Here is a 22,856-nt window from a genome sequence, read left to right as displayed (position 1 = left end):
CCTCGTCTGTAAGAGTACACTTAAGTGCAATCTCAGTTTACCATCATACAATAGGAGATGCACCAGTATCCATGCAACCTCTTGTCAGTAGATTTATGAGAGGTTTAATTCACCTTAAACCACCAATATGGCCACCAGTCACAGAATGGGACTTTAATTTAGTGCTAACAAGGCTCATGCGTTCTCCTTTTGAACCCATGAATTCCTGCGATGTTAAATTTCTCACATGGAAGACTATCTTCCTAATAGCCATTACATCTGCTAGAAGAGTTAGTGAGTTACAAGCATTTGTCACATACTCACCCTATACGAAATTACTACATGACCAAGTGGTACTCTGTACACATCCAAAATTCCTTCCCAATGTAGTTATGGAATTCCATTTGAACCAATCCATAGTTTGCCCATAACTCCTCACTCACAGTACCACTGACCGCTATGACAAGAAAGGGTGCCAACGTGGCTAATTGGTCTCCCGAAGCAATTGCTGCATTCCAAAAACTGAAGGATGCCTTTTCAACCAAGCCATGTCTTCGACATCCACACCCTTCAAAATCTTTCATCGTAGAGGTCGACGCCTCAGACCTTGGCGTAGGGGCAGTACTAAGCCAGGCTGGCGATTCTAAGGTCCCACATCCATGCTTATTTTTCTCCCGTCACTTTTCTCCTGCCGAGAGAAGTTATGGAGTTGGAGACAAGGAACTTCTGGCTATAAAGATGGCATTCAAAGAATGGCACCCTTGGCTCGAGGGAGCACAACATCAAATAACGGTCTTCACAGACCAGAAAAACTTGGAGTATCTCCGCCATGCACAGCGCCTGAACCATAGACAAGCAAGATGGTCGCTGTTTTTCAACAGATTCAACTTCGTGCTCAAGTATTGTCCAGGAGACAAGAATATTAGAGCTGATGCTCTTTCACGCTCCTTCCTCTCCGAGGACGTACCCGAACAGCCGCAACACATCATTGACCCCGAGAAGGTCATATTGGCAGCTACACATTCGTGCCTGCAGGAAAGATGATCGTACCCAAGAACCTCAGGAAAAAGCTATTGGCTTGGGCTCACGACTCCAAACTCTCAGGACATCCTGGGCAATGAAGGACATTGTCTAAACTGCAAACCTTTTATTGGTGGCCCACCATGAAAGAGGACACGTTCGCCTACGTTGCTTCCTGCGCAAACTGTGCTAAACAGAAGATGCCACCAGGATGTCCATGGGGTCTCCTCCAACCCTTGCCGGTCCCTGAGGAACCATGGACACATATTGCCACTGACTTTGTGGTAGATTTACCATCATCAGAAGGGAACAATACCATTTGGGTAACCGTTGACAGGTTCTCAAAGATGGCACATTTTGTGGCTCTCCCAGGATTACCCACTGCCATGGAGCTCGCCCGATTGTTCATCACGCACATCTTCTGCCTGCATGGCTTGCCTAAGCACATAGTCTCTGATCGCAGAGTTCAGTTCACAGCTAACTTCTGGAAGGCATTATGCAAGAAGTTCAATAATAGCCCTCGACTTTACATCGGCATATCATCCTCAGTCCAACGGCCAAACAGAAAGGATGAACAGGACACTCAAACAGTTCATTCGTGCCTACGTGAACACCCGACAGAATGATTGGAGCGAACTGTTGCCATGGGCAGAATTTGCCATAAACTCTCATCTAGAAGCATCCACTGGATCAACACCATTCGAACTGGTCTACGGATGACTACCACCACTGCCACTTCCATTATCAGTGTCGTCCCCCACAGCTCAAACAACTGCTACAGATATCCATCAACTCTGGACTCAGACTAAAGAGATGCTTATGAAAGCAGGAATACGAGCCAAGAAAGGATACGATGCTCATCATCGCAAGGCTCCAGGCTTCAAACCTGGTGACAAGGTCTGGCTTTCAATAAATCATTTAAGACTCAAACTTCCTTCAGTTCGATTCGCTCCTCGCTTCATTGGATCATTTCCCATTCTCCGACGACTGGGCAACCTCACCTACAGTCTAAAGCTACCAGCTACTCTAAAGATCCACAATGCATTCCACGTCTCACTAATGAAACCAGTGATACTCAGTGAATTTTCCAACAAGATACCTGACTCTACTCCGGTAGATGCAGAAGAAGACATCGAATATAAAGTTGACCCGATTCTCGATGTAAGAAAACGAGGCAGAGTATGGGAATACCTCCTGTCAGGGAATGGTTATGGCTCAGAAGACAACTCTTGGTCTCCAATGTCCAATATTTTGGATAAGAGGATGCTACAGGATTTCCATCATCTACATCCGCAAAAACCTAGACCTGGTAGGTCATTGCGTGGATGCCCTTTGAAGAAGGGTACTGTTGCGTCCGTCAGTCTTCGACGGCTTTGCCCCGCTTGTTGCACCCCTGTCTTGGCTCCTCCTGCTTACCTGGGTAAGATGGCTACCGCAGTGTCATCAAGCCGACTTCTCTGGCATCCCCGGAATGGCTATGGTGCAGCCATACGCCATTGCTCCTCCCAGGTACCTGTTAGGGTGCATGCACGCATGCAACCCATGTCTAAGTACGCCCAGTGGCGCGAACCTCGAGGGCATTCTCTCATCTGACGGCACGCCACTCTGGGTATATCTTCTTCTCAAAGCTGCTAGCTCATTGAGTTGGCAAAGGCTCAAATAGACTCGAATGGACATGAACTGTTCCTGTCTGCGCTTCTCTGCCGCTTCTCTGCTGCCTGTGGGAAGCTTTCCTTCTGCCCTTCGGGGTTTTGCTACTAACTTGGGTACCCACTCCTCGGGGGTCCTCTGTTCTATTTTCAGGTGCCATTCAGGGAACAGGTACTCGCTCCTCGAGGGCCTGCTCTCCCTGCCTCAGTGCCTGTACCTACGACAACTATCTGGTGGAATCGCATCCATAACTGCTAACACCGAGTGAGTACTCTAATATCTGATCTGTCTCATCCACAGTAACTCCTTGCTGCGGAACCTCCTGACGTCACCTAGGAGAGAAGGGCTCCCTCTGCCGAGGTCCCTGAGACTACAACTCACCACTGCCACCTGGTGACTACCTTCAAGCTGTATTATAAAAGAGTTGAATTCCGGTGTTTTGTGTATAGAGTCTAGCCCAGTGCTGTAGCTCTTCACGGGACTCCTCCCTGTGGGCGTGGTCATTTCCACAGCACCCAAGGATCCATTAAAACACACGCAATAACAACTTTCCTTGGGTAAATCCATGTTGGCTGTGTTCCATTAAACCATGTCTTTCTATTAGCTCTGTGATTTTGATCTTTAAAATAGTTTCCACTATCTTTCCCAGCACAGAAGTCAGGCTCACTGGTCTACAGTTTCTCAGATTACCCCTGGAGCTCTTTTAAAATATTGGGGTTATATTGGCCACCCTCCAGTCTTCATGTACAATGGATGATTTTAATGATAGGTTAGAAATATTAACTAATAGATCTGAAATTTCATTTTTTTAGTTCCTTCAGAACCCTGGGATGTATACCATCCGGTCCAGGTAATTTGCTACTCTTTAGTTTGTCAATCTGGCCTACTACATCTTCCAGGTTCACAGTGATTTGGTTCAGTTCATCTGACTCATCTCCCTTGAAAACCATCTCCGGAACTGGTATCTCCCCAACATCCTCATTTGTAAACATAGATGCAAAGAATTCATTTAGTCTTTCTGCAAATGCCTTATCTTCCCTAAGAGCCCCTTTAACCGCTTGGTCATCTAACAGTCAAACCGGCTCCCTCCCTCACAGGTTACTTCTAATATATTTTTTTTAATTTTATTATAAGTTTTTGCCTCTATAGCCAAATTCATTTCAAATTCTCTCTTCACCTGTCTTATCAATGTTTTAAACTTAACTTGACAGTGCTTATGCTTTTTCCTATTTTCTTCAGATGGATCCTTCTTCCAATTTTTGAAGGAATTTTTTTGGCTAAAATAGCCTCTTTCTTCTCACCTTTTAACCATGCTGGTAATCGTTTTGCCTTCCTTCTATCTTTCTTAATACATGGAGTACATCTGGACTGCACATCTAAGATTGTATTTTAAAACAATGTTCATGTCTGTTGAACACTTTTAACCTTTGCAGCTGCACCTTTCAGTTTTTTCTATTTTTTAAATTCCTTAAAAATGGCGCGGGCCATCCATTGCTCCTACCATGTGACAGGGGCCGGCCCATGGCACCGATAGCCCCTGTCACATGGTAAGGGCAAAGGGCCATTGGCACCATTTTGTTTACTGGCAGCCAACGGCCCGAGAGCGGGAGATCGCTCCCGGGACCCCCGCTGGACCACCAGGTATTTTAGAAAAGTTTGGGGGGGGGGGGTCGGGAGGATGGGGGATTCTAAAGAATTTGATTTAAAGGGTTGTGGTGGGTTTTTTGTTTTTTGGCTCAGGCGCAGCCGATAAAAAAAAAAAAGTTTGGACTGCGGGAAACAGAATTTCCCGATGGTCCATGAAACCGAAACTGGAACCGACTCTGGCACCGATCCATATCCCTACTGTTGAGTGACTGTCAGCTTTCCCCCTTGTTCTAGTTTAAAAGCTGCTCTATATATCTTCTTTTTAAAAATTAATACCAGCAGCCTGGTTTTGGTTAAGGCGGAGCCCATCTTTTCAGAAAAATCTTCCCCTTCCCAAAAGGTTCCGCAGTTCCTTACAAAACTGAATCCCTCTTCCCTGCACCATTGTCTCATCCATGCATTGAGGCTCCAGAGCTTAGCCTGCCTCTGGGGACCTGCACATGGTTCAGGAAGCATTTCAGAGAATGCCACCCTGGATGTTCTGGATTTCAGCTTTCTACCTAAAATCCTGAATTTGGCTTCCAGAACCTCTCTTCCACATTTTCCTACATCGTTGGTGCCCACATGTACCACGACAGCCGGCTTCTCCCCAGCATTGTCTATAATCCTATCTAGGTGACGTGTGAGGTCTGCCACCTTCGCACCAGGCAGGCAAGTTACCAGGCGGTCCTCACCTCCACCAGCCACCCTGCTATCTACAGTTCTGATAATTGAATCACCAACTATGATGGCTGGCCTAACCCTTCCCTCCTGGACAGTAGCCCTGGGAGACTTGTCCTCCGTGCGAGAGGACAATACATCACCTGGAGAGCAGGTCCTTGCTACAGTTTCACTTCCTGCTACACCAGGGTGATGTTCACCTACTGGGATATCTTTCTGATCCAAGGCAGCACTGAGACTGCCAGACTGGATTTGGGCTACTATGTCCTTCAGTCCTTCATCTTAGATGGAGCATCATATAATGTTTTTCACTCTTCCAACTGGAAAACATGTTTAACTCCTAAGAAAAGGGGAACAATTGCATTTTCAATTATGAACTAATAATCCAGGTGAGGGCTTAAAATAATTCTTGACTTCAGACTGTTGACCCTGCCCCCCCCCCCCCCCCCCCCGATCCAGAGGCCAGGTCACTAAAGATCTACCAGTACCCTTCTAGAGCCAGAGAAGAACTGCAGTGACAGTGATATCCCAGAAGGCTTTGAATATTTTAGTGAAGTATTCTAATTTGGTTGAGAAGGGAGGTTTTTTGTCACCCCTCCTCTCATTTTGAGATTGGGCAGGGTGCCTGATCTTCGTCAAGCAAGATCTTTCCTTCTGAGAGGTTCAAAAAGGCAGTAAAGGAGAAAAAAGGAGCAGAAGTGAAGACCCTCCACAGGATCTTCCCCCAGGACACAGGCACAGGCTGGGTAACTGTTTGAAGACTACTGGAACTCAGGTAGGACTTTGTAAACCTCTAAGTGGATTCCCTCACCACATAGGATCTCTCCAGAGTAGAGGACCCTGAAGCTGTCATCCCAGAACCTCCCTTCTCCACCTTTCTATAACATTAATACCCATATATACTATGAGAGCTGGCTGCTGCCCAACCCTTTTTAAAATATTGGCAATGCATGAGGATCACTATCTTTGAACCAGTCAGGCAAGTTATCAAGAAGATCTCATGGACACAGCCATCCAGCTATCTATATTCCTAATGATTGAATCACCAATAGTGATAATAGTCCTATCTCCATTCTTATGAGCACACAGCCGTGAAAACAAATCTTTGGTGCAAGTGGATAACATCACCTGGAAGGATTAAACATCATCATCATCAGGATCACTTCCTGCCACTGGTAACCTTGCTTCTCCAAAGTAGCACAGGAGCTGCCAGAGGAAGTGAGACCATGCTACTATTTCCTTAAAGGTCTCCTCTATATCAGTGTTCTCCAACCAATGTGCCTACAGACATAATCAGTTATGAGACAGAAAAGTCACTACTGTCTGATTCTCAGATCCAAGCCAGCACCTGGGTTCTGCTCTAAGCACCTCACAGCAACAAGAGTCACCAGTTGTGGCTCATAAACAAGTAGGAGTTCATTCTGAGAACATGTGTAATCATGCATGCCTTCTCCTCCTAGCTGCAGATGAACCTTACCCTAACATATGGTCATTATTAACGGGCAGCATGCAGGGCACAAATAACTGGGCTTTGCTTTGTTCAGCACACAGAGTGTACTATAGCACCTCCTCATCTTCCATGTTTGAGTCCTACCAGCCACCTTCTTATATCCAGTGCTCAGTGCAGATTCTCCCTATCTCACTCAGCCTGGGATTCATTCATTCATCCTCTTGACCTGATACCACCTTGTTAAAACAAGTGAACCAGACAATAGCCCCTACAATCACAATCCTAGTCATCCTCGCCCTTGCTGAAAGATATATACCTCATAATTGTTACACCCATCGGTCGCAGATGACTGCAACTGCTGTTGCTCACCTCCTTCTATGCAGCTTTGACTCTGTGGAGAAGACTTGCGGCCTCCGCCAGCTATCATCGGCCTGCCTACCGTTCGCGGGCCTCCCTGGACGCCGCGGACGCTGCCGACCGCCATCTTGCCCTCAGAATTCCTTAGGCGCATGCACGCACGGGCTAATCTTAAGCATGTCATGGTGGGAACCTCGGGGGCATCCCCTCCGGATGATGTCATTTTTCTAGGACATTTAAGCCGGCTGGCCCTGCCTACCTACAACTTGACAATGAGTTCCCTCATTGATAAATCTGCTTCGCTCACTACGGACTTCCCGTTCCAGGTCCTGCTCCTTTGGCGTGAATTGCTCTGGGTACCTGCTCTTCATGGGCCCTTCCTCGTCTCTGGCTATCTGCTCCTCGGACTACTGCTTGCCCCATTTCCCGGGGCTTCTCCTGGAACTTTTGCTACTGTGAATACTTCCGCTCTACGGACCACTACCATACCATCTCTAGTGTGGAACCCTCATCGGTGTACCCCGCGCTGCGGACCACTATCATGTCATCTCTTCTGAGCACCCTTCACTGGTGTGCCCTGCTCCACAGACCACCACAGTATCATCTCTACTGAGGAGCCTCATCAGTGTACCCCGCTCCGTGGACCATTGCCGTATCCTCACTTCAGAGGGATTCCCCTTAGGTATACCCCACCACACAGACTTTTGTCTTTCTCCTGCACATCCCGCTTCATGGGCAGTGCCTCTCTATTTTCTCTAATAAAGACTCTATTCCGCAGCTGTGTCTGACATCTGCTGAGACTTCGCCTCCCGACGGTGAGGCTCACAGGGCTCCTGCCTGTGGGCGGTACCATCTCTCACCTCGGCCCAGGGCCCACATACCTACAAATCCTAACAATAATTTAAAACAGGCAGTTATAAAACCAATATTAAAAAATTAATCTGGAAAAACAGACAATTGTGATAACTATCGACCAATCTCTAACTTACCCTTCCTTGTAAAAATACTCAACAAAGCAGTACTCACCCAACTAGAGGTGCATCTAGAAGACAAAATAACACCGTACCCTAACCAATTTGATTCCAAAAAAACCACTCAACAGAAACTCTCCTACCATCTATAATGGACTCTGTATTACGAGGTTTTGACTCCAACAAATCTTACAGCCTAGTTTTGACAGATTTAACAGCAGCCTTCGACACTGTTGACCATAATCTGCTATGACAATTGAGAAACATAGGGATTGATGGTAATGTATTAAGATGGTTTACCTCATTCCTAACAGATAGATCATTCCAAGTAAAATTCGACAACCATATACATAAGTATGAGAGAAAATATGTGTGAAGCTTGCTGGGCAGACTGGATGGGCCATTTGGTCTTCTTCTGCCGTCATTTCTATGTTTCTATGTTTCTATATATCCAACATCTTCCAATGCACAACAGGCGTTCCACAAGGATCAGCGCTATCAGCAACATTATTTAATATCTATATGCTACCCCTGTGCAAATTACTAACTGACCTTAAAATAAACTTCTTTCTATTCGCGGATGATCTGCAATTCTATATCCCACTGACAAATTCATTGAAAAAACAGCATCAATAATCTCTGAATATATGATTACCATAAAAGAAAAACTAGTGCAACTGAAACTCTTGAAAACCCCCCAAAAACCAGAAATAATTTGGTTGAGCCAAAACCCACCTATTTCCATACTTCCAGGAATAGGTATCGGAAATTGCCAAATAATCCCTGCAACTCAAGTGAGAGATCTAGGAGTCCAAATTGACAACAATTTAACAATGAAAACCCACATTAATAAACTGATTAAATCAGGCTTCTACAAGCTATGGATCCTGTCAACTGGAACCTTTACTAAGCACAACAGATTTCAGAACAGTATTACAAACTCTAATATTCTCAAACCTCGATTAGTGTAATTCCTTACTTCAGGGTCTTTTGGCAAGTCATTTAAAACCACTGCAACTACTGCAGAATGCCGCAGCCAGACTACTGACTGGAGCAAGGAAATATGACCACATCACCCCTACATTGATGGCATTACACTGGCTACCTATTCAATCAAGAATATATTATAAAGTTCTAACAATAATTTACAATAATATTAACCCTAACAACAATGATTTATTTATTTATTTTATTTATTTTTAACTTTTCTATACCGATGTGCCTGTAAAAAATACAGATCACATCGGTTTACAGTGTAACTGCAAAATTCGCTCAGGGGCGATACAAGGAACAGGTGAGGCAATTAACAGTGGAAACGAGACATGACATAACATAACATAACAGGTCATCTTGATAACATATACGATGATAACTGAGGAACACAACAGGAACAAAGCGTTGGCCTGTGAAGACCGACTGGAATGTCAGATTGAAATTGTCGTTCTGAAAGCGAGGGAGAATTAAGTGTCTGGGAAGGCTAGGCTGAAAAGCCATGTTTTAAGCCTTTTTTTGAATGAAGATGGGCAGGGCTCTTGCCTGATGTCCGGCGGCAACGCATTCCATTGATGGGGTCCTGCTGTAGAAATGGCCCGCTTTCTTAGGGATGTTTTTGCTTGAGGGGCATACAGAGTATCTTTGTAGGCACTTCTGATTGGTCTAGATATGTTATGTTAGTGGTTAGTTAGTGGTGTTAGTTGAATAGCGGTGTTGAGAGATGTGAGGTTGTGTTTAGCTTTATGTATGATCGTGAGGACTTTGAAGAGAATCCTGAATTTGATGGGTAGCCAGTGGAGGAACTGAAGGGTGGGGGTGATATGTTCCCTTTTTTTGGAATTAGTGAGAATCATGGCTGCTGAATTTTGAACCATTTGAAGAGGTTTGATGGCGTTGGCTGGGAGACCGAGAAGGAGGGAATTGCAATAGTCCAATTTTGACAGGATGATGGATTGCAGCACCAGTCTGAAGTCCTGGAAGTGAAGGAGAGGTTTTAGGTTTCTAAGGACTTGCAATTTGAAGAAGCACTCCTTAGTAGTGGTGTTCACAAACATCTTTAGGTTAAGCTGCTTATCTAGTATCACTCCTAGGTCTCTAACAAATGGAGAGTGTTTAATAGTTGAGTTGGCTGATTGGGAGGAGGACGGTGAAGTCGGAGGTGCAGTGAAATCTTCTTTAGAGATGATAAGACTCTCAGTCTTATCAGTGTTCAGGACCAAGTTGAGAGTGGAAAGGAGTTGGTTGATTGCTTGAAGGCAGCTGGTCCAATGGTTAAGAGTTTTTTGTAGGGATTCTTTGTAGGGATGATCTGATGGGAATATCATTTAAACTACACAATCCCCCACGAAATCTAAGATCACAAAACAAAGACCTCCTAGAAATCCCCACAATAAGAAATTCTTATCTATGCAAACTAGAGACAGTTATATATATTGCTGGCCCAAAAATATGGAACTCTATGCCAGAGGAACTACGAACAATGACAGACAAAAAGAAATTTAAAAGTGATTTGAAAACATGGCTATTCAAAAATGCCTACAGCTTGATATAAACCACCATTTCCCCATGACCCAGTTAATCAAAACATGACATGAGCAAAACCATTCCCTCCCTACCCCATATACCCCAGTTCTGTTTCATATTGTATGTCTGCCAATGTAATACATCCTATAATTATGAATGATAATCGGTTTTCATTCTTGTATGTCTACCTTTGTAACACATAGCATAATTATGAATGTTTAACCTGTAAACTGTTGTGATAAGTTCATGTGTCTCTGCTCCTTCTCTCTGTTTTAAAACTTGGAATAGAGATGTGGGGCTTTCAGTTTTTCCCTAAAAATATAAGAAATTGCCATGCTGGGTCAGACCAAGGGTCCATCAAGCCCAGCATCCTGTTTCCAACAGAGGCCAAAACCAGGCCACAAGAACCTGGCAATTACCAAAACACTAAGAAGATCCCATGCTACTGATGCAATTAATAGCAGTGGCTATTCCCTAAGTAAAATTGATTAATAGCCATTAATGGACTTCTCCAAGAACTTATCCAAACCTTTTTTGAACCCCGCTACACTAACTGCACTAACCACATCCTCTGGCAACAAATTCCAGAGCTTTATTGTGCGTTGAGTGAAAAAGAATTTTCTCCGATTAGTCTTAAATGTGCCACTTGCTAACTTCATGGAATGCCCCCCTAGTCCTTCTATTATTCGAAAGTGAAACCGAGTCACATCTACTCATTCATGACCTCTCATGATCTTAAAGACCTCTACCATATCCCCCCTCAGCCGTCTCTTCTCCAAGCTGAACAGCCCTAACCTCTTCAGCCTTTCCTCATAGGGAAGCTGTTCCATCCCCTTTATCATTTTGGTAGCCCTTCTCTGTACCTTCTCCATCGCAACTATTTCTTTTTTGAGATGCGGCGACCAGAATTGTACACAGTATTCAAGGTGTGGCCTCACCATGGAGCGATACAGAGGCATTATGACATTTTCCGTTTTATTAACCATTCCCTTCCTAATAATTCCTAACATTCTATTTGCTTTTTTGACTGCTGCAGCACACTGAGCTGACGATTTTAAAGTATTATCCACTATGATACCTAGATCTTTTTCCTGGGTGGTAGCTCCTAATATGGAACCTAACATTGTGTAACTACAGCAACGGTTATTTTTCCCTATATGCAACACCTTGCACTTGTCCACATTAAATTTCATCTGCCATTTGGATGCCCAATCTTCAAGTCTTGCAAGGTCCTCCTGCAATGTATCACAGTCTGCTTCTGATTTAACTACTCTGAATAATTTTGTATCATCTGCAAATTTGATAACCTCACTCGTCGTATTCCTTTCCAGATCATTTATATATATATATATATATATATATATATATATATATATATATATATATATATATATATATATATTGAAAAGCAGCGGTCCAAGTACAGATCCCTGAGGCACTCCACTGTTTACCCTTTTCCACTGAGAAAATTGACCATTTAATCCTACTCTCTGTTTCCTGTCTTTTAACCAGCTTGTAATCCATGAAAGGACATTGCCTCCTATCCCATGACTTTTTAGTTTTCGTAGAAGCCTCTCATGAGGGACTTTGTCAAACGCCTTCTGAAAATCCAAATACACTACATCTACCGGTTCACCTTTATCCACATGTTTATTAACCCCTTCAAAAAAATGAAGCAGATTTGTTAGGCAAGACTTCCCTTGGGTAAATCCATGTTGACTATGTTCCATTAAATCATGTCTTTATATATGCTTTACAATATTGTTCTTGAGAATAGTTTCCACTATTTTTCCCGGCACTGAAGTCAGGCTCACTGGACTATAGTTACCCGGATCGCCCTGGAGCCTTTTTTAAATATTGGGGTTACATTGGCCACCCTCCAGTCTTCAGGTACAATGGATGATTTTAATGATAGGTTACAAATTTTAACTAATAGATCAGAAATTTCATTTTTGAGTTCCTTCAGAACCCTAGGATGCATACCATCCGGTCCAGGTGATTTGCTACTCTTTAGTTTGTCAATCTGGCCTACTACATCTTCCAGGTTCACAGTGATTTCGTTCAGTTCGTCTGACTCATCACCCCTGAAAACCATCTCCGGAACTGGTATCTCCCCAACATCCTCATTAGTAAACACGGAGGCTAAGAATTCATTTAGTCTTTCTGCAATGGCCTTATCTTCCCTAAGAGCCCCCTTAACCCCGCTGTCATCTAATGGTCCAACCGACTCCCTCACAGGTTTATTGCTTTGGATATATTTAAAAAGTTTTTATTATGAGTTTTTGCCTCTATGGCCAATTTCATTTCAAATTCTCTCTTCGCCTGTCTTATCAATGTTTTACACTTAGCTTGACAATGCTTATGTTTTATCCTATTTTCTTCAGATGGATCCTTCTTCCAATTTTTGAAGGATTTTTTTTGGCTAAAATAGCCTCTTTCACCTTACCTTTTAACCATGACGGTAATCGTTTTGCCTTCCTTCCACCTTTCTTAATGCGTGGAATACAAATGGACTGCACCTCTAGGATTGCATTTTTAAACAATGTCCATGCCTGTTGAACACTTTTAACCTTTGCAGCTGCACCTTTCAGTTTTTTTCTAACTATTTTTCTCATTTTATCAAAGTTTCCCTTTTTTAAATTTAGTGTTAGAGCTGCAGATTTACTTATTGTCCCCCTTCCAGTTATTAGTTTAAATTTGATCATGTTATGATCACTGTTGCCAAGTGGCCCCACCACCGTTACTTCTCTCACCAAATCTTGCGTTCCACTAAGAATTAAATCTAAAATAGCTCCCTCTCTTGTTGGTTCCTGAACCAATCGCTCCATGAAGCAATCATTTATTACATCCAGGAACTTTATGTCCCTGGCAAATCCTGATGTTACATTTACCCAGTCAATATTGGGGTAATTGAAATCTCCAAAAATCAACCGAAGCAAACCTTGCACATAAGCAAGTACTCACGTAAACATGGTGCAGGAAAGAATATACAGTTCCATCGAAATTTCAAATATACTTTTATTATATCTTCAGGCATTCAAAGTTCAGTTAAGTGCGGCAACTCCATTTCGAGTAAACAAACAGAAATTTTTAAAGTCCCCCTATTTCTGTTTGTTTACTCGAAATGGAGTTGCCGCACTTAACTGAACTTTGAATGCCTGAAGATATAATAAAAGTATATTTGAAATTTCGATGGAACTGTATATTCTTTCCTGCACCATGTTTACGTGGGTAATTGAAATCTCCCATTATTATTGCACTGCCAAATTGGTTTGCTTCCCTGATTTCTTTTAGCATTTCATCATCTGTCTGACCATTTTGTCCAGATGGACGGTAGTATACTCCTATCACTATACTCTTACCCAACACACATGGGATTTCTACCCATATAGATTCTACTGAGCATTTAGTCTCTTGTATGATCTTTATCCTGTTGGACTCTATACCCTCCCGGACATAAAGTGCCACACCCCCACCAAGTTGATCCTCCCTATCATTGCGATATAATTTGTACCCTGATATAGAACTGTCCCATTGGTTATCCTCCTTCCACCAAGTCTCTGTGATGCCAATTATGTCAATCTCATCATTTGCTGCTATACACTCTAACTCTCCCATCTTACTACTTAGACTTCTGGCATTGGCATACAGACATTTCAAAGTGTGTTTTTTGCTTGTTTTAACAACCTGCTTTTCAGTTGTTTGGGATAATTCGGAAATCATTAGCTTTGCTGATTTTTTATATATAGGTATATGAACTGTATTTGCATTTAATGGAACCTCTCTGTTGGGATGCCCTAACTCTCCTGTTTAATTAGTATCCTTCAAGGATACATTTCTCCGAACCATGCACTGCTGAGTGACTGTCAGCTTTTCCCCTTGTTCTAGTTTAAAAGCTGTTCTATCTCCTTTTTGAAAGTTAGTGCCAGCAGCTTGGTTCCACTCTGGTTAAGGTGGAGCCCATCCTTTCGGAAAAGTCTCCCCTTTCTCCAAAAGTTTCCCCAGTTCCTTACAAAGCTGAATCCCTCTTCCCTGCACCATCGTCTCATCCACGCATTGAAACTCTAGAGCTCTGCCTGCCTCTGGGGACCTGCACGTGGAACAGGAAGCATTTCAGAGAATGCCACCCTGGTGGTTCTGGATTTCAGCTTCCTACCTAAAATCCTAAATTTGGCTTCCAGAACCTCTCTCCCACATTTTCCTATGTCATTGGTGCCCTCATGTACCAAGACAAGTGGCTCCTCCCCAGCACTGTCTATAATCCTATCTAGGTGACGCGTGTGGTCTGTCACCTTCGCACCAGGCAGGCAAGTTACCAGGCGGTCTTCACGTCCATCAGCCACCCTGCTATCTACATTTCTAATAATCGAATCACCAACTATGATGGCCGGCCTAACCCATCCCTCCTGGGCAGTAGCCCTGGAAGATTTGTCCTCAGTGCGAGAGGACAATACATCACCTGGAGAGCAGGTCCTTGCTACAGGATCACTTCCTGCTACACCAGGGTGATGTTCTCCTATTGGGAGACCTTTCTGATCCAAAGCAGCACTGGGGCTGCCAGAATGGCTTTGGGACTTGGCTACTATGTCCCTGAAGGTCTCGTCAATGTACCTTTCTGCTCCCTCAGCTCCTCCAAGTTTGCTACTCTAGCCTCCTAGCTCTTCTTTTGACCATATGAGTCATTTTCATGTCCACATTGCCTACCATGTGGAGGCTGCTGTGCCTCACAACATTCTTCCTGATGTAGATGTGCCTCGGGCTTGAAAAAGTTGGGAAATATGGCTCTATATACTTCTTTGCCTCAGTTTCTCCAGTTCTGCCACTTTACAGGTGAATTTACAAAGGAATTATGCATGTAAATGCAACATACTATCACAGCAATTTTCAAAAGCCAATTACCCACATTAAGTGCACTTAATGCAGGTAAAACCTATTGACAGTTTAGTGGCATATATTATAACAATTTTCAAAAGCCCACTTACATGGGTAAAGTGCATTTAACACATGTAGAATCCAATTTTAAGCATAAAAATGCTTATAAAAATGAGGCCCTATGATTCCAGAGACCTTACTCTCTGAGAGTTAGGAGTTCTTTATTCTGGATGTACATATACAACCTCTCCCCAACAGAAAGTTAATCATACATGTGGCACTTACTGCAGTCTGCACATTTTTATTATTTCAGAAAAGGGTTTATATTTCAATTCAAGTAATTAACTCAAAATTCTCATGGAGTTCTCTCTAAAACTCAGCAAACAAATAAGATCTAATCATCTCTTGAAGAATTAAAGAGAAATTAAGCACAGGTACAATGTATGCAACAGAGAAAAATATTACAGGAAAGGAAAATCTGCTTCCATAAAATTAGAGTGCATCTAGGGACATTTGTTTTCTTTTTTAATTGGTAATTTATCAGTGTTTATTACAAGAAGAACAAAAATGGGAGAAATTATTGAAAAAAAAATTAGCTATTTTTCCAGGTAAATATCATGTTTGTTCTTCTTGTAATAAACACTGATACATTCTGGGGAAAAATAAAATAAAAACAGAAAACAAAAGTTCCAAAGTTTATATAATAGAAAAAGGAAGTGGGGTGGGTGGGAATATAAATTAAAGTTCAGTTTCAAAGCAGTAGTTTCTATATAGGCACAACAAAATTGAATGAAAATATAAACAACCCTTGCACAAATTAAAAGGAATGGATTAACCAGCAAGAGAATTTCAAAAGTTATAATCAGAAAACTTAGTAGACTGCATGGAATCATCAGGTTTCTGTAAGTGGCAGTAAATAGAATAATTTGTGGAAATATATTCCATATATTAAAACAATTTGTATTGCCTTCTAAAATAATTTTTCTACAGTGTATGCTGTTGAATAAGAATGACAACAGAATTATTTTGCTAAAGAGAACTTTAAGTCATAAAAGTTATGTACTTTTCCTTGATTTTTATAGCTAATTTTCTTCATTCTGGGAAGATTTTATTACCAGATAGTTTTTCCAGCATAGAGATTTTGGAAACAGAAGTTGAACAATTGGGAATCCCTGAGCTTACAGATGCAGTCAAAGTCCAAAAGAATAATTTAGGTATGTGACAAAGCAAGTATTTAACATTCATTAGCTTTTATGTTAAACTTAGGTCCTAGCTATTGTTATATGTTTCTGTATAGTAATGCTGTTCAAACTGGTTTCACAAGACATATGAACTATAAAAGTGTATTTTTATAAATATTCCAAAGACTCTTTTCACAGGGATATTGCTGAGTAACTAAGAAGTTGCCCAGCTTGATTCCCCTGAGTGAACATTGAATCCATGGAGCAGGTAAGTACAGTCATGTAGGCAAGTATATTTACCCATGACAGGAAAGGGCCATCGAGATGGTAGGAATAGGTCAGGCCAGAAAAATTACATATATAGATTTGATTTTCAGATCTACATGCAGTATTATACCTCTGTCTGTTGCCCAATAACAAAGCAAGTGCAAAGTTAAAGTGAATTTTAAAAGCCCGGTGTGCTTATAAATTAGGTGATGTGCACACAAGTCAGGCTTACGCATACTGACCGAATTTTAAAAGCCGACCAGATGCAGGCGTATTTCCTGCTGTACGCATATCTCACTTCATTTCAAAAAGGGGCATTGTTGCGCAGGGCATAGCCAACAGATGTTCACATAAATACTTACATGTTCTTGCATGTGCCCAGGTCCGCTGCTGCTTAAGTTTACTTCTGCTAGGGAGGAGGTGTAAGTTATATAAAAATTTAATCCGGCCATTCCTGCCAGGTTTATTTAAAGGGCCTGGGGTAATGGGGGAAAGTGCAGGCTATTAAACCAGGGGGTTTGGAGGACCTAGCTTTTAACTGGTCAAACTGGTGGACAAACTGGTGAAACTGGCAATGGCATGGACATGTGCCCGTTATAAAATACCCTGATTTATGCGGTAAAATAGAGATTTGCGTGTCTAGGCACGCATCCACTTAAAATTAGGCACACATGTGCGCGTGACCAGGCTATTTTTTTTTTTATTGAATTTTACATGTCTTAAAGATACAATACACATATTTTAAGAAACATTGCTCCACTGGAAAATATCTTCAACATATAATATTAACAATCTGTGTTTATCTAAAGAATACATTCATAAAAAAATTGAGAGAATTGGAGAAGAAGAAACTAAGGGGCGGAATTTAAAAGCCCTGCTCGCGTAAATCCGGGCGGATTTACGCGAGCAGGGCCATGCGCGCCGGCGCGCCTATTTTCCATAGGCCTGCCGGCGCACGCAGAGCCCCGGGATTCGCGTAAGTCCCGGGGTTTTTTGCCGGGGGCGTGTTGGGGCGGGTCCGATCGATGCTGCGTTTTGGGGGCGGGACGCGGCGTTTCGGGGGCGTTTCGGGGGCGTTTCGGGGGCGTGGTTTCGGCCCGGGGCGGTCCGGGGGCGTGGCCATGCCCTCCGGAACCGCCCCCGGGTTGCGTCTCAGCGCGCCAGCAGCCCGCTGGCGCGCGTGGATTTACGTCTCCCTCCGGGAGGCGTAAATCCGTGGACAAAGGTAGGGGGGGGTTTAGATAGGGCCGGGGGAGTGGGATAGGTAGAGGAAGGGAGGGGAAGGGGAGGGGAGGGCGAAAGAGAGTTCCCTCCGAGGGGAACGGAGGCAGGCTGCGCAGCTAGGCGCTCGCCGGCTGCCCAAAATCAGCAGCCTTGCGCGCGCTGATCCTGGATTTTAGAAGATACGCGCGGCTACACGCGTATCTACTAAAATCCAGCGTACTTTTGTTTGCGACTGGTGCGCCAACAAAAGTACGCGAACGCACATTTTTTTAAAATCTACCCCTAAGGAAGCAGATATTACGTAGTAATAGTTCACATTCTACTATTGTTGTCTAACCCAATCATAAAACTACTTTTAACAGCACAATGAAGAATCTAGGAATGGGAATCAAGATAAGAATGCAGTTGTTCCGGTTGATTAAAGACATACTTCGAGTCCTGATAAGTGACAATACAGCGACACGGAAATCTTAAAAGAAATTTAGCCCCTCTTTGTAGTACCTCTCCTCTAATAAGTATAAACTTCTTCCACCTAATTTGTGTATCCCGGGCAATGTCTGGAAATATCCTAATATTCTGACCATAGAAATTTATATTCTGGTGTCTAAAGAATAATCTAAGAACAGAATCTCTTTCTGATACAAATGATAACTACACTATAAGAGTGGCTCATGTCTCAATATTTGATTCAAAAGATTTGGTTTTTCTAATTTGATTTCTTAACATTTTTACCTTATCTGAATGAATTTTTTCTGATTTACAGACCAATACAGTAAAGCGCAGCCAGGGTTACCCTGCTTCTAACCCGCTTCTAAATCACAATTAGGCCGCGTAAGTCCAACCCGCGATTCATTACCCCTTTAAACTCATCCTTACCGCTTCTTTAAATCAACCGGTAACCCTTTCCGCCCGCAGCATGTATATGAGATGTAAACGCTCCGATTAGCTATTAACTCCCATACAGCAATGTGCGCCCCGCTTATCTCCTTTTTAACCTGTAGTTTTGCCACGCATTTAACCTGCTAACTTACCACCTACCCTTACCCCTGCGTTAGTGTGGAGCGTCGGGTCAGAGAGACGAAATTTCATGGGCAAACGACCCCCTCACCCCCCGGGACCCTTACCCTGGCATTAGTGTGGTGTGACAGCAATAGGCAGGCTCCGATCAAAATCCCCCCCTCCCGAAGCAAGGCGCAGGGCGAAAATCGACATATCATTAAAACAAAAGTAAATAAAGTATAATAAAAGTAAACTTACTGCATGTGAATTTTCTTTGAACAGTCCTCTCTCTCCTCCTCCCGAGGAGAAGTACTGCGGCTCCCCTGCCTCCCGGGGGCAGCCGGCGGTGAAAGCGGCGGGCGAAAGCGTATAGGCGGGCGGGCGAAAGCGGCGGGCGAAAGCGTGCGGGCAAAAGTGAATGAATGCACGCCCGTATGCGGCGGGTGTGCATTCATTCACTCACCTTCGCCGGCGGGCGTGCATGCATCCATCCAGCGGAGGGAGCTGGTGGCGAAAGCGGCTTCCAGCAGCCCCTGCCGGCAAGGGGAATGAATATGCGCCTGTGCGTGCAATTTGGTCGCTCAAGGCGTGACGTCACGACATTTGGCGTCATGACGTGTGACATCGGCGTTCGCTAATGCACTGCCTTGAGCGCCCAAATTGCATTCATTCACCTTCGCCGGCAGGGGCTGCTGGAAGCTGCTTTGGTTCCCCTGCCCCGGCCGGCGAAGGTGAATGAATGCACGCCTGTGTGCTAAGAGAAATTGGGGAAGCTAACCAAATTGGTAGTGCGGTAATAATGGGAGACTTCAATTACCCCAATATTGACTGGGTAAATGTATCATCGGGACACGCTAGAGAGATAAAGTTCCTGGATGGAATAAATGATAGCTTTATGGAGCAATTGGTTCAGGAACCGATGAGAGAGGGAGCAATTTTAGATCTAATTCTCAGTTGAGCACACGATTTGGTGAGAGAGGTAACGGTGGTGGGGCTGCTTGGCAATAGTGATCATAATATGATCAAATTTCAATTAATGACTGGAAGTGGGACAGTAAGCAAATCCATGGCTCTCGTGCTAAACTTTCAAAAGGGAAACTTTGATAAAATGAGAAAAATTGTTAGAAAAAAACTGAAAGGAGCAGCTACAAAAGTAAAACGTGTGCAAGAGGCGTGGTCATTGTTAAAAAATACCATCCTGGAAGCACAGTCCAGATGTATTCCACACATTAAGAAAGGTGGAAAGAAGGCAAAACGATTACCAGCATGGTTAAAAAGGGAGGTGAAAGAAGCTATTTTAGCCAAAAGATCTTCATTCAAAAATTGGAAGAAGGATCCAACAGAAGAAAATAGGATAATGCATAAACATTGGTAAGTTAAATGTAAGACATTAATAAGACAGGCTAAGAGAGAATTTGAAAAGAAGTTGGCCGTAGAGGCAAAAACTCACAGTAAAAACTTTTTAAAATATATCTGAAGCAGAAAGCCTGTGAGGGAGTCAGTTGGACCATTAGATGATCGAGGAGTTAAAGGGGTACTTAGAGAAGATAAGGCTATCGTGGAAAGATTAAATGATTTCTTTTCTTCAGTGTTTACTGAAAAAGATGTTGGGGAGGTACCCATACCGGAGAAGGTTTTCATGGATAATGATTCAGATGGACTGAACCAAATCACGGTGAACCTAGAAGATGTGGTAGACCTGACTGACAAACTGAAGAGTAGTAAATCACCTGGACCGGATGGTATACACCCCAGAGTTCTGAAGGAACTAAAAAATGAAATTTCAGACCTATTAGTAACAATTTGTAACCTATCATTAAAATCATCCATTGTACCTGAAGACTGGAGGATAGCTAATGTAACCCCAAAATTTAAAAAGGGCTCCAGGGGCCATCCAGGAAACTACAGACCAGTTAGCCTGACTTCAGTGCCAGGAAAAATAGTGGAAAGTGTTCTAAACATCAAAATCACAGAACATATAGAAAGACATGGTTTAATGGAGCAAAGTCAGCATGGCTTCACCCAAGGCAAGTCTTGCCTCACCAATCTGCTTCACTTTTTTGAAGGAGTTAATAAACATGTGGATAAAGGTGAACCAGTAGATGTAGTGTACTTGGATTTTCAGAAGGCATTTGACAAAGTTCCTCATGAGAGGCTTCTAAGAAAAGTAAAAAGTCATGGGATAGGTGGTGATGTCCTTTCGTGGATTACAACTGGTTAAAAGACAGGAAACAGAGAGTAGGATTAAATGGACAATTTTCTCAGTGGAAGGGAGTGGGCAGTGGAGTGCCTCAGGGATCTGTATTGGGACACTTTTCAATATATTTATAAATGATCTGGAAAGAAATACGACGAGTGAGATAATCAAATTTGCAGATGTTACAAAATTGTTCAGAGTAGTTAAATCACAAGCAGATTGTGATAAATTGCAGGAAGACCTTGTGAGACTGGAAAATTGGGCATCAAAATGGCAGATGAAATTTAATGTGGATAAGTGCAAGGTGATGCATATAGGGAAAAATAATCCATGCTATAGTTACACAATGTTAGGTTCCATATTAGGTGCTACAAACCAAGAAAGAGATCTAGGCATCATAGTGGATTACACATTGAAATCGTCGGTTCAGTGTGCTGCGGCAGTCAAAAAAGCAAACAGAATGTTGGGAATTATTAGAAAGGGAATGGTGAATAAAATGGAAAATGTCATAATGCCTCTGTATTGCTCCATGGTGAGACTGCACCTTGAATACTGTGTACAATTCTGGTCGCCGCATCTCAAAAAAGATATAATTGCGATGGAGATGGTACAGAGAAGGGCGACCAAAATGATAAGGGGAAATTGAACAGCTCCCCTCTGAGGAAAGACTAAAGAGGTTAGGACTTTTCAGCTTGGAGAAGAGACGGCTGAGGGGGGATATGATAAAGGTGTTTAAAATCATGAGAGGTCTAGAACGGGTAGATGTGAATTGGTTATTTACTCTTTCGGATAATAGAAAGACTAGAGGGCACTCCATGAAGTTAGCGTGTGGCACATTTAAAATTAATCGGAGAAAGTTGTTTTTCACTCAACGCACAATTAAACTCTGGAATTTGTTGCCAGAGGATGTGGTTAGTGCAGTTAGTATAGCTATGTTTAAAAAAGAATTGGATAAGTTCTTGGAGGAGAAGTCCATTACCTGCTATTAATTGAGTTGACTTGGGAAATAGCCACTGCTATTACTAGCAACAGTAACATGGAATAGACAGTTTTTGGGTACTTGCCAGGTTCTTATGGCCTGGATTGGCCACTGTTGGAAACAGGATGCTGGGCTTGATGGACCCTTGGTCTGACCCAGTATGGCATGTTCTTATGTTCTTTGTATGAGTGGTGTATGTGTGTGTGTGTGTGTGTGTATGTGTAAGCATGTGTGTCTTAGAGAGAGGAAGTGTGTGTGTGTATAAGCATGTGTGCTTGAGAGAGGGGCAGCATGATTGTGTGTGTGTAAGCATATTTGAGAGAGAGGGAACACCAGTGGTGTTTCTGAGCATTAAAAAAAAAAAAAAAATCGAAATGTTTGGAAAATTTTCTTTTTTGGTCTCCTGCGATCCAGGACCCCTCCCCATCAGAATCACCGCATTTTTTATGAAATTCGCTGTGTTTTTCACGTTTTTTGGGCCGTTTTCTAGGGCTGGTATTTGCTCCCATTGCCTACCTGGTGGGGAAGGCAGTTCTTTTTCAGGGTCTGCAGCATCAGCCAAGCCTTGAGGGGCTCAAAAACGATCTGCTCCACAGGAGCTTCAGGCTGATCCTTTCTCCCTCAGTGCAGGCATGGCAGCCCTCTTAAACACCTTTGCTGCAGCTCAGGCAAGGGCTATGGGGGAGGGGGAGCTTCCTCCTGCACTGTCACCGGTCCCTGCCAGTTCTGAGGATACTTTAGATCAGGACCAGGATTCTTTACATGAGGATCCTGCTGTTCTAGGAGGACAAGATGTTGATTCTGATTCCTTTTTTTTTTTGGATTTTGTCCTCCTTATGCATAAAGCATTTTTGGCTTCCCGGTCTCCACAAGGTGGTGCTTTGCC

General features: G+C 43.1%; 1 protein-coding gene across 1 annotated transcript in view; it reads left to right on the top strand.

The window, feature by feature from the left end:
- KCTD19 (potassium channel tetramerization domain containing 19) overlaps positions 1-22,856 on the top strand; it is a 487,519-nt gene that overhangs the window by 212,823 nt on the left and 251,840 nt on the right. The window contains exon 5 of the mRNA XM_029608784.1: positions 16,206-16,337. Within this exon, the coding sequence (XP_029464644.1) occupies positions 16,206-16,337 (132 nt within the window). The remainder of the gene's footprint in view (positions 1-16,205; positions 16,338-22,856) is intronic.

The sequence above is a fragment of the Rhinatrema bivittatum genome, chromosome 7 (assembly GCF_901001135.1).
Source record: "Rhinatrema bivittatum chromosome 7, aRhiBiv1.1, whole genome shotgun sequence".
NCBI classification, from domain to species: domain Eukaryota; kingdom Metazoa; phylum Chordata; class Amphibia; order Gymnophiona; family Rhinatrematidae; genus Rhinatrema; species Rhinatrema bivittatum.
This window is presented reverse-complemented; position numbering and strand designations above follow the sequence as displayed.